At 45.1% G+C, this 14,366-nt stretch overlaps 1 protein-coding gene across 1 annotated transcript; it reads left to right on the plus strand.

Moving 5' to 3' along the window:
- Positions 1-1,512: 1,512 nt before the first annotated feature.
- Positions 1,513-8,715, plus strand: LOC100550270. The gene is given in 6 exon segments (XM_010720932.3): positions 1,513-1,661; positions 3,085-3,426; positions 4,630-4,692; positions 4,809-4,908; positions 5,111-5,231; positions 8,134-8,715. Coding segments are annotated over 6 exon segments (1,020 nt in total). The 5' UTR covers positions 1,513-1,600; the 3' UTR covers positions 8,467-8,715.
- The last annotated feature ends 5,651 nt before the right edge of the window (positions 8,716-14,366 follow it).

Here is a 14,366-nt window from a genome sequence, read left to right on the forward strand (position 1 = left end):
TTAAAGTAAGAATTAATTAAGGTCAGGCTCTGCATTTCTTAACAATCCAAACATACTGCTTTATCTAAAAGTTGAAAGCTGCAAGGTCTGCCTAGAAGTAGTCCTCAGTGGTGGTTGTTTTAAAGCAGAGAGCTGCATTTACCCAGAGCCTTTGCTAAATGCTTAGGAAGGGAAAGCTAGCCTCTTTCTTTGTATGTACATAGTTCAGAAACTATGTAAAATAAAAGCAGGAGGGGAGGGGATCTCAAAAACAATGTCATGGAAAAAAACAACAGATGTTCAGGAATGAAATTGTTGCTAAAATAAAATTTCCACTTTGCTTCCTGGAAAATGAGATTGAAGGGGAGAAATGGGGGCAGGATTGAGGATAATTGTGCCAAGTGCCCCTCTCACATAGGAAATAAAATGAAGATTTACACACACACACACATCCCCAGACCCCGCATATGTCACCACCTACTGCTGCCAACTGGGAGCCTCATCATGAAAGTATGAACTAAGAAAAGACCCATGCAAGTGCTCAGCTATCTGTGGGACATGATAGTGACCCTCCTGATGAAGAGAAGCACTGAATTCATAAATAGCAGAGATGAACACAGACAGAAATTGTATAGTAAACTGCTTTGTATAAAAATACTCTTGTGAGATAGGCTTTTCTCTGTCGTAAAGACAAATCCAGAACAAATTCATCAAGCGCAGAGGGCACTTTTCTGCAATTACAACCAGAAACTAGCATGGTGCTTGGTCTCACTGCTGGGTTACTGTGTGGCTAAGAGATGTAAGGCTGGACAGTGAAATCCTTGCGCACTCGTCCCCTATCACACTACTGGCTTTAGGTTTCTGGAATTGCATTGGATACAGACAAACTTGGGGAGGGGAATCTTCAGCCAAACCTGCCCTCTGCAGACTCCTTTCATAATGCAGCTTGTGTTCTTGGATTTGGTTTGCAGGTTGGAGCGTAGCAGGTGGAGTTTCTGGATGCCTCTATGCTGTCTCCATGGTGGAGGAGCATTCAACTCCTTTTCTTGCTGGTGAGTCCTTGCTGCTGGATGAAAGGCACTAGGGTGATCTCTCTGGGGACCGTGAGGTTGGCTCCCAGCATGGTGCTTAGTGAGTTGCTGGGCAGTGACCCGTGTGTAGTGCCTCTCAAAACTTCTTCCCAAAGCAGAGAAAAACTGTGAGCTGCTGGTACCCTCTTTTCTTCTCCTTCAGGCCACCAGCCACCTTCATTTACTCAGAAGAGTTACACCTGGTAAGGCACAAGCCCTTATGATGGCACCCAGAGCTGAACTTATTAGGGTGGCTCTGACAGGCCTGCGAGGAACCCCAAGCATTCCTGCTCTATTTTTAGGGGTTTGGGGTTATTTCCAAGCCTGAGAGCCCTTGCAGTACGGGGAATAAATCCGTGTAGCATGACAGTTAAAATGTGGTGAGCAGCAGGAATGGGATTAATTAATGATTGACCAGGAAGAAGGAAGTGAAAGAAAGTCTGATTGGTCTCCTGGGAAATTTGAAAAAAAGGCGCAAAAGCTGAGGGCCAGCCTCCATTCAGCGGTGGTGGGAGAAGTGGCAAGTTTCGGGATACACACTCAGCCCCACAATGCTTCTGCTGCTCTGCCCACTGCTGCTCTGCCAGAGCTGCTGGCTGGAGGCTGCCAGGGGTGAGTAGGAATGCCCTTTCCCCATAGACGCTTTGTGGAGTATGAGCAGCCTTTCTGGGCACACGGAGCAGCTCAGGGGTTAAGTTGAACTCCTTAGCTCCACGGCTTTGCATTTCCAATTCATGTCTCTGAGCAATGCATGTTGCTTTTGGGACAGGCTGGAGCAGGGAGGATAGTCTCCTGGCTATGGGCCGCTGCTTGCCCTTTCGTAGATGCTAACATGGGGGGCACAGGGATGTTCTCTGGAACAAGAGCTGTTTTACTGGGGCTTTACAGGACACCCCAGAGCAATTTGGGGCAAAGAGGGATTATTTTGGCAGCAGTAGGATGTGGGCAGGGAGGTGGCTGAGGCAGGAGAGATAGCACCTCTGTCTCATGCCCAGCTTCAGGGTGGGTGGTGGCCCTAAAGGTCTGGGTCTGCATATAGGGACCATACACACGGAGTGGGTAGATGACCCAAGTCTCAACTTCTTATTTTTTTTCTAAGACACCCTGCCCAAAATGCATGAATGGGAAAACCCAAATGCACAGAATGATAGAATATCCTGAGTTGGAAGGGACCCATAAAGGTCACTGAGTCTAACATTTGGTTCCACACAGGACCACCACAAGTCCAAACCCTTTGTCTGAGAGCAGAGTCCAAATGCTTCATGAACTCCGGCAGCTTGAGGCTGTGCCTGCTGCCCTGGGCAGCCCGATCAGTGTCCAACGCCCTCTGGTGCAGAACCTGTCCCTAATCCCCAGCTGCCCGTCCCCCTGACACAGCTCCGTGCCGTTCCCTCGGGCCCTGTCGCTGTCACACAGAGCAGAGCTCAGCGCTGCCCCCCCGCTCCCCTCCCGAGGGGCTGCAGGCTGCCATGAGGCCTCCCCACAGCCTTCTGGGCTGAACCAACCAGGGGCTCTCACCCTCTCCTCATATGTCTTGCCCCTCTTACTCTTCACCATCTTTTTAGCCTTCCTTTGGACATTGTCTATTAATTTTAAGTCTTTCCTACATTGTGGCACCCATAGTTCATGCAACACTCTAGGTGAGGCCACACATCCTGATGCACTCCAGGGTACAGTTGGCCTTCCTGGCTGCCAGAGTATACTGTTCACTCATAATAACTTGCTGCTGAACCCCAGGTTCAGGGCTATGTATGTATGTATGGCAGGGCTCATGCTGAACTCCTTCATTAGTGCATCTTCCCGTCAGTTGATCCCATATCTTTTTCTCCTCACCAAAGCACCGCTTCATGGCTAAGAAATGCACACCATAGACTAATCGAGTGATGGCCACTTGCAAATGAAGGTTTCCAAGAATCTCTGAGCAGCCTTTGTGGACTCTCACTGCAGTTTCAGCACTCTGCAAGAGAGGTTGCTTCAGGGGACTACAACTTTTCCCTGGTAAATTGTGTTTTTCTCTATTCTGGTTTGTTTCTAGGTTTGGAGGAAGCAGTGAAGTGTGAAAGCATTACTGAAGCAAGCCTCGGTGAAGAGGCAAATTTCTCTTGCAACTTCTTACTCCCAACGGATGTCCTACAAGTCACTTGGCAAAAGATAAATGGATCTTCCTTCCAGAACATAGCCACTTACAGCCAAGCCCATGGGCTGCGACTGATAGGATCATTTCAGAGGAAGGCACGTTTCATTAGAGCAGCCCTGAATACCTCAGCCATCGCTCTGCAAAATCTCACATTTGAGGATGTGTCCTGTTACAGATGCATCTTCAATGCGTTCCCTCATGGCTCTTTCAGCAGCAAAGATATATGCCTCAACATCCAGAGTAAGTTTTCCACTAGCAGCTTCTCACTTTCTGCCATGCAGCACAGGTGTGATGGAGTCAGAGGGCAGGTGAATTGTTATCCCCTCCATCCAAGGCAGTTTGCTACACAGCAGCATCTGCTCAGTGGATATTTTCCAGAATCACCATACCTGTCTATAGAGGTAGTGAAGGTAAAGAAGCCAGGGGATTTGGATAAGAACCTTAGTACAGAAAGCTGACCTATCCAGCTTTGACCACTAACTGAGTGTAATCAATGTCTTCTCTCATCAGTTTCTGAGCTTACAGAGGAATTTGAGTACCATTTGGCTACAAAAGGTTTCCTCACTGCTGTCAGCTCAGCAACAGGAAAGTCTCCCCCCAGCGTCACCTGGTTGGTTGATGGAGGCCTGGATGAGTCCCCCAAGATACACCACATCCAAAACCCGAATGGGACACTGACAGTGGCAAACAAATGCACCTTCTATGCTAGGTGCATCTACACTTTGGCTTGTTTCCTTGGCCACCCACAGAGAGGGAAAATGAAGTAATTTCAGCTCACAATAAAGAGTTAAGGCTGAGTTTACATGGAAAAGTGCAGCTTGAAGCAGGGAGTGCTTTAGAAATCAGTATTAGTAGTGATACTGCTAGCCAGCTCCAGGGAAACAAAAACATAACCATGTTGTGTGTGATTGCCCACTGTTTGGCTGCTGTCCAGATAGGCACTGGCATGTGCAGTTGTAGTAGTGCAACTTGTCTTAAAGAGTCTGATCCTACTAGAGATCTTTTCTGAGAGTGCAGACCTTATGTGGGATGAAGATTTCTTAATTTGGAAACATACAGAAGACTCTTTCCTATAGTACTTCCATGGCTGCACGATGTCTGTGTATGTATATATGTATTATTTACATAGGAATCACAGAATTGCAGGGGTTGGAAGAGACCTCCAGAGATCATCAAGTCAAAGCCCCAGCCAAAGCAGGCTTCTTACATCAGGTTGCACAGGTGAACATACTTACATGCATCTCTGTATGTTTCTATTTATACATAATCACTTATTTAGGGATGATATTCTCCAGCATTATCCCCAGCTGGAGTGTACTAGCTAGCAGAGTAGGCCCTTGCTGTTGAATACTGGGGAGCAGTCTTTCACAAAGAGGGTCCTATAGGATGACACCTCTCAGGAATGATGAAAATCTTCCCTAATTATAAAACTTCTTTTTACAGAAAGTAGAAACACAGACAATCCAGAAGACAAAATGTTGGATTTGCTTTCCCCCAATACAAGAGGTATTTCTGGTATTTATTTTAAAATGAAATGATTAATGTTTCAGTTTAGTCACAACCTCTGGAAGAGGACAGAAGGAACATACTGACACTCCTCCATGCTCTGTGTCTCTTTATAGGTATTGAGAAGAGAATAGGCCTTGTGGTGGTCTTCATTGGTTCTGTCTTAGCAGTTTTGATACTTCTCATCATGGGGCTAATCAACAGAAGAAGGAGAAAGTAAGAGTGATTTTCATTTTCTTGTGAAGGACATGGCTTACCTGTGTTCACATAGCAATTTGCCTTTCTCTTTCCTGTTGGTGTTTTTATATATTTGCACTGGAAACTCATCCAGGTGGAAACACTAGTTTTAAAGCAACAAGATTCAATCTAAATGCTAGATTTCTGAGTATTATGTGATGAGTTGGTGTTTTTTTTTCAGACTGCAGAAACAGAGAGCACGTAGCACACCTAAAAAGGAGAAAGGCTTACAGCAGGATGTAACTGAGCAATCCGAAAGCCTGAACATGCTGAAGGACTAAGACGGTGCTTATCAAAATAAGGTAATGCCAGTGCCCAGCACTTCCAGCAATTCTTCAAATCTTTCAGAAGTCTTGGACAATTATTGCAAGGAACATGACAAAAATCTTCTTCAAGATAGAATCATAGAATGGCTTGGGTTGAAAGTGTTCTTAAAGACCATCCAGTTCCACCATCTGTCATGCGCATGGTCACTACCCACTAGACCAAGCTGCCCAGCGTTGAATGATTCCAGGGATGGGACATCACAACTTCTCTGGGCAACCTGTTTCAGTGTCTCTCCACCTTCACAGTGAAAAATTTACTCCTAACATCTCATCGAAATCTCTTTTAGTTTAAAACCATTCCTTTTTGTCCTATCAATATCTATACATGTAAACAGTTTATTTCCCTCCTTTTATAATATTCGTTTAATTTGGAAGGCCTCGATGAGGTATTGCTGGAGCCTTCTCTTCTCCAGACTGAACAAGCCCAGCTCCTTCAGCCTGTCTTCATAGGAGAGGTGCTGCAGCCCTCTGTTAATCTTCATGGCCCTCATCTGGATCCTTTCTAAAAGCTCAACTCTTACCTGTGTTGGGGGCCCCAAACATGGATACAATACTCCACCTGGGGTTTCACCAGGGCAGAGTAGAGGGAGACAAGCACCTTCTTCTTCCTGCTGACTACGCTTCTTTTGCAGCCCTGGATACTGTTGGACTTTAGGGATACAAGCACACATTGCTGGCTCATGTTAAGTCTTTAATTTACCAGGACTCCTAAGTCCTTCTTGGCAAGGCTACTTTCAAGGAGTTCTCCTATTCTGTATACATATCTGGGATTGTCCTGACCCATAATGTAACACCTTGCACTTTGTTGAATCTCATTAAGTTTATATAGGCCCAGCTTTTGAGTTTGTCAGGATCCCTTTGGATGGCATCCTTCCTCTGTCCATATTAACTACACCACACAGCTTGGTGTCGTCTGCAAATGTGCTGAGGGTGTGCTCAATCCCATCATCTATGTTATTGATAAAGATGTTAAAGAGCACCAGTCCCAAGACAGACCCTTGGGAGACAACACCCATCACTGGCCTCCACCTGGACATAGAGTGATTGACTGCAACTCTCTGGCTAGGGTCATCCAACCAATTATTTACTCACCTAATAATTACCCTTCAAATTCTTATCTCTCTAATTTAGAGGTAAGGATGTGTTGCAGTACCATGTCAAAGGCCTTACACAAGTCCAGGCAGATGAAATCCTTTGTCTATTGATGCCAAAATAGAAGGCCATCTGATTGGTCACGCATGATCTGCCCTTGGTGAAGCTGTGATGTCTCAGATCTCCTCCATGTCTCACACACCTTAACATCTTTTCTGGGAGGATCTGCTTCATGATCTTCCCATTCACAGGCACGAGGCTCACCAGCCTGTAGTTGCTGGGCCTTCCTTTCCACCTTTCTTGAATATGGGACTGATGTTTCTCTTTTTCCAGTAACCAGGAACTTCACCTGACAGCTATGACTTTTCAAATATGATGGAGAGTGGCTTGGCAACAACATCAGTCATCTCCCTTAGGACCCTGGGATGCATGTCTTCTGGTCTCATAAACTTGTACACATTCAGTCTCATGAGGTGTCCTTGGACTTGTTCTGCTGGGGTCCACTTGTGCAGGGCTCTTTGTAGGGCTGTTATTCTAGCTATTTGGGTGTGAAAGCCAGGATGAGCACTCACTGTCAAATCTCCACAGCTCCAGATAGCTGCAGGGTAGGTGACCGCATACATGCCCCAGCTATGCTCTAGCAATGCTGGGGAGTGTCTGGAGCTTGAAGGAGGAAAGTTGGTCTGCAGTTGAGTGGAAAGGCAGATGAGGTACTGGAAATGCCCATCTGTGTGGATGGGACGTCCCTTCTGGACTAAGGTGATGCAGCACTGCAGAGCTCAGGCTCTGTGACTGGCAGTCTTAGACGGATACTTTCCCAGAAAGGTTTGTCCTGCCCTGATGGTCACACAGGCATCAGGGTCTACTGGAGGGCTGGTGGCATCCACAGACACAACTGGTAAGTGACTGTGGCTGCTCTTTGGCCCCATTAGTCACTTCTCTTTGATTTCCCCTCTTCTTTCAAGCTCTTGCTAGTCCTGTTGTCGCAGACTGATTATGATACAGCTTTGGTTTTAGCAATAATTTAGGTTTTATTAATATTTTCATGATAAATCACAGGGTTAGATAGCGTTACTTAATCATAAGCCAATTTAACAGTGATTCAATGGAGCTTACTACCGTCGAATACAGTGACTTAGTTAAAGGTTTGAGAATGACAAGGTTCATCTGAAATTTAAAGGCAGAGTATTCTGAGGGGAGGTTTCTAAACTCATTTGGGTGAATTACTTAGCATCCCTTTCATCATCTCTCAGTGAGTAATGAGATCTGTCCCAAAAGGAACTCCACTTCTTCACTGTTGAATCTCAAAAATAATCTATGCTGAAAGGTGTCCCAACTCTGGCGGAGATCAAAGATCACAGCAAACTGAGGTCCTCAAGAGCTCAAGGGGCTCTTTGCTTAGGAAACCCTTAACAGCAGGACCTTGAGATAATTGACTTTAGTCAGAAAACTTTCCATTCTGGCCACAATTCAGATGAGGCAATCTTGGAATTTTCTCCCAGTTGTGCAGTTCCAGTGCTCCCAGGTTGTACAATTCTGGTACCTTTCAGATCAGGCTGCAATTCAAGGAGCAGCAATTCCAGGTATGTTCAGGGAGTGCCTGAGCATCTCAATACACTATGCTTGAGCAAAAGCAAAATTGTGCCAGTGGCTTATGCTGAGATCGCAGAGCAGCTTAGGGGTGGCACCACCACACCAGTGCTGTGAACAGGAGCCCTTCTGTTTTCTTGTCTTCAAGATAATGGTCATGTTATTGTCGTTAATTATTGTGCTGACTTTTTTACAGAGGCAGACACCAGGATCTTCACTTCACAAAAGGCCACTAAATCTGAGGAGAAATCTGGAAAAGAACAAAGGAAGAGAAACCAGGAAGAGAAACAAGAGGCTCATGTTTTCAGAGGAAGCTGACAGCCAAGACAGTACCATCCACAACACACCTCTGAAGAAGCTCCCTGAATTGTGCAATAATGAGCTGGGCTGCACGCTCATGAAGAACAACAGTGAGACAGAGGCATGTGAGGAGTCTGAATTACACCCTGCCATGGTTACTCCTTGGCCCAGTACAGGAGGGCAATCAGCCCAGCAAAGCCCTGTCTTCACAAGTCCAGAGGAGCACTGAGGGCTTCATGCAGGTGGGGAATCCAGGCTAAGGGCTCGGAGGAGACAGCCTATACCGGCCCTCCTGGTGCTGTCTCAGCAGTCCTACAGTCCCAGAATTCAAGTGTGTATCCTGTCAAGATAAGCCACCACCGAAGCACCTTTTGAACTTAGGGGTCACTGTTTTATGAGGGTATGGGACATGGGATGGGATGCAGTGGGAAACAATTTATGTTTTTTTTTTAATTAAATGACTTTCCATTTCCTAGTAGCATAACTCTTTATTTGATATGCTTGTGTGTATGGGGGTCTAGTGCCAGCAGCTGGGCTGAGACCATGGTGTCGGGGACTGGAGACACCCACATGAGCCAAACCATCCACCAGATTGACCAAGGTCAGCAGCTGTGTGTGGTGTCTGGGGCAAGTGCGGGTGTGCTGTTTGAGAGCCAGCAAGCATGGAGGTGGACCGGTTGGTAAGTAGATGACATGTGGCTTGGGAGTCACGGATGGACTGACTGAATCCCACAGCTGTGGAGAAGATGGCACTGTCTTCCTGTCAGAGGCACCTGGCAGTCAGGGTAGGAGCAATGGGAACAAGAAGTACCCATTCAGTGTGATAAATGTTTTTTCTTACTGAGAGGTACGACAGACATTGGAACAAGAGCCTGGAGAGGCTGAGGAGGCCCCAACCTTGGACACAGCCAAAATTCACCTGGGCAGGGCTTGGAGCAACCTGATCTCCCTAGTCCTGCTGTGTGCATGGTCCTGTACAAGGTGACATCCCAGATTTCCTTTAAACTGACCCCCCTGTGATGCCATTTTTTGGCACTATGGGTATTTCCTCTCTATTTGGACTCTTCACTCTGTTCTCACTTTCTAGCAAGGCTGTGAGAGGAGAAGAGAAGTCATGGATGTGGAAGACTGAATTTACCGTATTGTTCAACATGTCATTGCATGTTCTCCTTTGGTGTTCCACAAATGATCAGGGAGGAGGATCTGTGCTGCAGGTGCATCAAGGCCTGTGGGACATTACCAAGACAGATATTTGGAAAAGAGTTACATGTTTATGAGCTTAGGAGAGGAAGCTTCCTCCGCAGTTCTCTATTTTATTACGTGAAACTTTACCAGTGTCTCTAGGAAGGCTTCTGACAGCTTATGCAGTTGCAGGGCAGAGTGCATTCTTCTCCAGTGGCAGAGTACCCTCTAGTGGAAGAGACCAGGAATTGGAGGTGGAATGGAACGAAGGTGGAAAGGCCTCCTGAGAGTGCCTTCGTGACTCGATCTGCTTGTTTTTATTTTCTGTTCTGACTTGCAGATGGAATCATAGAATCTCCCGTGTTATAATGGACCCATAAGGATCGTCGATTCCAACTCCTGGCTCCACAGAGGACCACCCAAAAATCAGACCATGTGGCTGAGAGCACTGTCCAAACGCTTCTTGAAGTTTGTCAAGTTAGGTGCCATGACCACTGCCCTAAAGAGCCTGTTCCAGGGCTCACTGACCCTTACAGTGAGGAACATTTTCCTGATATCCAACATGAATGTGAAAGCTTGGATATCCTCAACATCCAACATACAGAGAAGACAGTTAATCCTCCCCCAGGCCGGTGATATCCAAGGCCACAGACACAAACCTACGTGCTGCACTGTTGCCTTCCAGGTTTTTCCTTTAGGCCTGCCTTCACACATTTGTCCTTGTACTTCTTGTTCTTCTGGAAAAAGAGGATTTCCCACAGCATCATGTCATGCATGCGTACCCAGCAAGACTGGCTGGTTAGACATCTGCAGTTCTCTCTCCAGCAGCAGGGTCAGGGAAGATAGTAAAGTAAGGAAGTGCAGCCACAGTATCACACAATGAAATGACCTTACAGAGGCTGTCCAGCAGAGAACACTGATTGGGGTCATTGAAAGGCAAAGTGACCAACAGGGAACTTGATTTCAGTCCTGCCGTGCAGCCCTGGAAAATTTGCAAAGAATCTTGCATTCCAGAAGGAATAGGGACGTGCTCCCAAGTCTGTTCTGAAACTGATGACTGAAAGAAGGTTTGCTAAGGCAAGTGTGGAATCACAAGGAGAAATGTGGTTGCTGGACATCTGATGGGACTTGGGAAGGCATCTAGGGTGCCAAAAACCTTCTGACAAATTCTGTTTTGGGGGTTGTCAGCCATGGGCGATCTTGTGAGGGAGCTGGATTTTCTGCATCTGGGCTTTTCAATTAGGGGAGCTTTAGCAATATTTCAAGTCCTGTTTCAACCACATATAACTTTGCATTTAAAGGGCAGCTATTTCCTGCCTTCTAAAAGCCACATGCTGCTCCAGCTTGCCTTAAAATTGGTTATGTCATGTGGGTTACAAGTGGAGGCTTCAGCTTGGCTTTTCCTGATGGAGAATTTAATGCTTATTATTATCATTTTTTAATTTATCCAAACCATCACTCTGACGAAGCAGATAAATTAATGTGGTAATTTTGGACGTACATGTTCTTTAGTTGTAGCTCTGACTGGTCTAGACATCCATATAGGTATATAGAAATACATATGCACATACATACAAGAGGAGTGTGAGTTTGCTGTTTTTCAAAGATATTTTTTCCCAGGAAATTGAAATTCTAGAGAGAAAAGAGCGGGCTCAGGGCTGTGCAGCAGTGAGTGGCAGTGTGTCATGGTTTTATGACTTTTGTTATTGGCATTCCACATCATAACATCATGGGAGAACTGGGAGTTAGAGAGTTAATGCTCCAGTTCTGTGGACCGTGGATAGCTCATGGTACCTAGTTCTCAGAAGAGAACTACATATCTTGCAAGACTTTCATTGTTCCATTTCTGTTTTCCATCTAGAGGAAAAGATAAAACTGCTCACAAGTCACAAGACTGCTCTTTCTTTTGCAGCTCCTCTCTGCAGTGTGTGCTTCCTAGCCATCTCACCTACAGCTTCAGAGTAAGGCCTTCAGTTTTGGACACTTTCTCTCTCATTCTATTTCATTTATTTGCCTCAATTCCAATTATATTGTATTATATTGTGTCTTGTATCCCGATATCATATTTGGTAAATTAGTTTTTCTCCCTTATCTTCTTGTCACTGTTTTGTTTTCAGGCCCATCTCCCTACCTATTTCCCTTTTTCCCTCTTTCCCCTCTTCCAGGTGGGGGTCCATGGGTCCCCCCATTCCATTAGTCATGGAAAACGGGTCAAACTGGCCCGTAAACCATTGACACAGTGTCCAGCTGGACCTGTAAGGTTATCCCCATACACTGCTGGAAGGTAGTACAGGATTTATCCTCCGTGCAGAAGTGTAATTTTCCTAAGAGTAAAAAGGTAGCTCTGGTAATTGAGAAGGAAAAACTGAAAATATGATGAAGTGCACACCAAGGACTCAGAAAACAGGCGGACAGGAATAGTCTCAGCTTTTTTAAAACATTTCAGTACAGGATGTCTGCAAGTAAGATTAACACGTTGGGTTTTTTTGTTTGTTTGTTTTTTCTTCCACTAGTGATCAGGTAGAAGTTTTGATTCTTTCTGCTGAAATGGCACTAATTGTTCCTTTTGGTCTTAGTAATCGCAAAGGGAAGTCCCTTCAGGAGGAAAAACATTGCCAAGAAGCTGAGACCAAACCCAGCCCCACTAATAAAATGCAGATAAAATGCTCAAGTTATCTTTACTTTTAGTGTACCCTTCTCAGGAATTGAAGAAGGTTCTGTGGGAGGGCAGAAATCTTAAAAATTTGTAGTAGCGGTCTCACCTTTTTTTGAGATATCTTTCTCCCCCAGTGATTACCCTGATCTTCTCCCAGTTACCTGTCCCTAGGAAGCCGGAATTCACACTATCTGGGTGCAAGAACATTTATTTGTCTCTGTAATATGCAATGTGCTTCTGAACAGGTCTGTGAAACAAGTCGTGTCCACAGCCCCTGACTGCTAGGTAGAGAAAAAGCCCCTATATGAAGACTGTGAGAGAGATGTGAGGAATCATTGAAGCAGAAAGACCAGTGTGTTGCACTGGGAAATAAGAGACGGGAAGAGTACGCTTGATTAGATACTGATATCTTAGATGTATCAAAGATGAATGGTATGCAACGGCTCCCACTTCTATGAAGTCCATCTAACACAAAACATCCTTTTACAGCAAAGATTAAACATGTCCATTTTACACTATGAGAAGGACACTGAGAACCTGGAGTGTGTCCAAATAAAGGCAAAGAAACTGGTGAAGGTCTGGAGCACAAATCTTATGGGACGATTGTTCAGTCTGGAGAAGACCTCATCGCTCCCTACAATTAATCTGAAAGGAGGTTGTGGAGAGGTGCATGTCAGCCTCTTCTCTCAGGTAACAACAATAGGACAAGAGATAATGGCCTCAAGTTGCACCACGGGGGAGAGTTCAGGTTGGATATTGCAAAATACTCCAAAAGAGTGATGCACACAGGCTGCCCAGAGAGGTGGTGGAGTCACTGTCCTTGGAGGTGTTCAAGAGCCGTGTGGATGTGGTGCTGAGGAACATGGTTAGTGAGCATGGCAATGGTTGGTGGTTAGACTAGATGATGTTAGCGGTCTTTTCCAACCTTTATGATTCTGTGTTAACAGGCGATAGGTGCTCTTAGACAAGCTGGACCTCCATATAAAGGTATCCAAGTATTTGTGAGTTTTGGTAGTGTTACTTGAATTTGATATTGAAGAAGTATATGTGAATTCACAGAAGCAGAGCCAGAGGAATGCTAATCGGCAGCCCAATAGTCTTGATATGACCTCCAGCAGCTGATATGAGCTGTGCTCATATTTCATATCAATTCAGTGCTTTTCCCATAACTGAAATCTCTATCACTAACACTAGCCTTAGTCTAACCGTCTATTTTCTCTTCCTGAAAATGACAGCAGCATGAATCAGCTGTAGCGTATATTTCTTTCTCAAACCTGTAAAAGTTTCACTGTTTTTGGCACAAACAGTTACTTTTAGAGGAGGTCATTAGCCTAGAAATCAAGGTAAGAACCAAGAAAAGCATTCACAGCAGAGCATCCACTGAGAAGGCAAAGGAAAGACTAAAGACTAGAACTTATTCATGACAGGAGAGATCAGATCTTTTTCACCAGCATACAGGTAGCAATGCAGGTGAAAAAAATAAAAGGAACAGCACAAATAACTCTCTAGATTTTAGGGCAAGAGACTTCACCACCTTTGTTCTCATTAAGTTCTAAGGCTTTATCACATTGAAGCACTGGTGTTGGCTCAGCTACCACTTGCTTTGGGAAGGGCAACAGAGATTGCTAAACTGAGCTGGGATGCAAAAAGAAACAGTTGAAATGACAGCACAGAACAGAGCTGAAAGAGACTTGTGTCTTCTTGTTCCATGATGAATATGAAAACTTTCTATTTTCTGAAGTTGCTGGACTGCTTAGAGTACTTTCCATTTGCCTCCATCTACCCTGAGGTTACCTTTGCTTTTTACCTACTACTTCAGAACTACCTTCTCCTTGCTCAGCTCTGGTTTTTGCCCTCTCTTCCAGAGAAGCAGCTCTTTTACTTTCCAGACCCTTTCATCATTTTCTTCTTCCTTCTCTTCGTTCCGTCAGCCCATTGAGGGAACAGAAAAATGTAGACAAATAGAAAATTATTCCACTCAGAAGATATGAGTTGATGGATGATCTAATGAATGACCTAACAAAAAATATTCAAGTCCCTTGAATGTCCCCTTTATCTTCATGAAGGGCAGAAAGATGTCCTTGGGACTTCCCTACTTCTGCTGCTTTGTTGGCACAAAGCACTTCTGGATAAACTTGTTTTAAGCTGTACAGTCCACAGTTCTCTGAAGTCCCTTCTGAAATCCCCTCAGTTGTGAAGGTAGTAAGTGCAGAAGATCCACATACATAGTTTTCTCATAAGGATCATAGAATCATAGAATCGCTCAGGTTGGAAAAGACCTTACAGATCAT

The sequence above is a fragment of the Meleagris gallopavo genome, chromosome 1 (genome assembly GCF_000146605.3).
Source record: "Meleagris gallopavo isolate NT-WF06-2002-E0010 breed Aviagen turkey brand Nicholas breeding stock chromosome 1, Turkey_5.1, whole genome shotgun sequence".
NCBI classification, from domain to species: domain Eukaryota; kingdom Metazoa; phylum Chordata; class Aves; order Galliformes; family Phasianidae; genus Meleagris; species Meleagris gallopavo.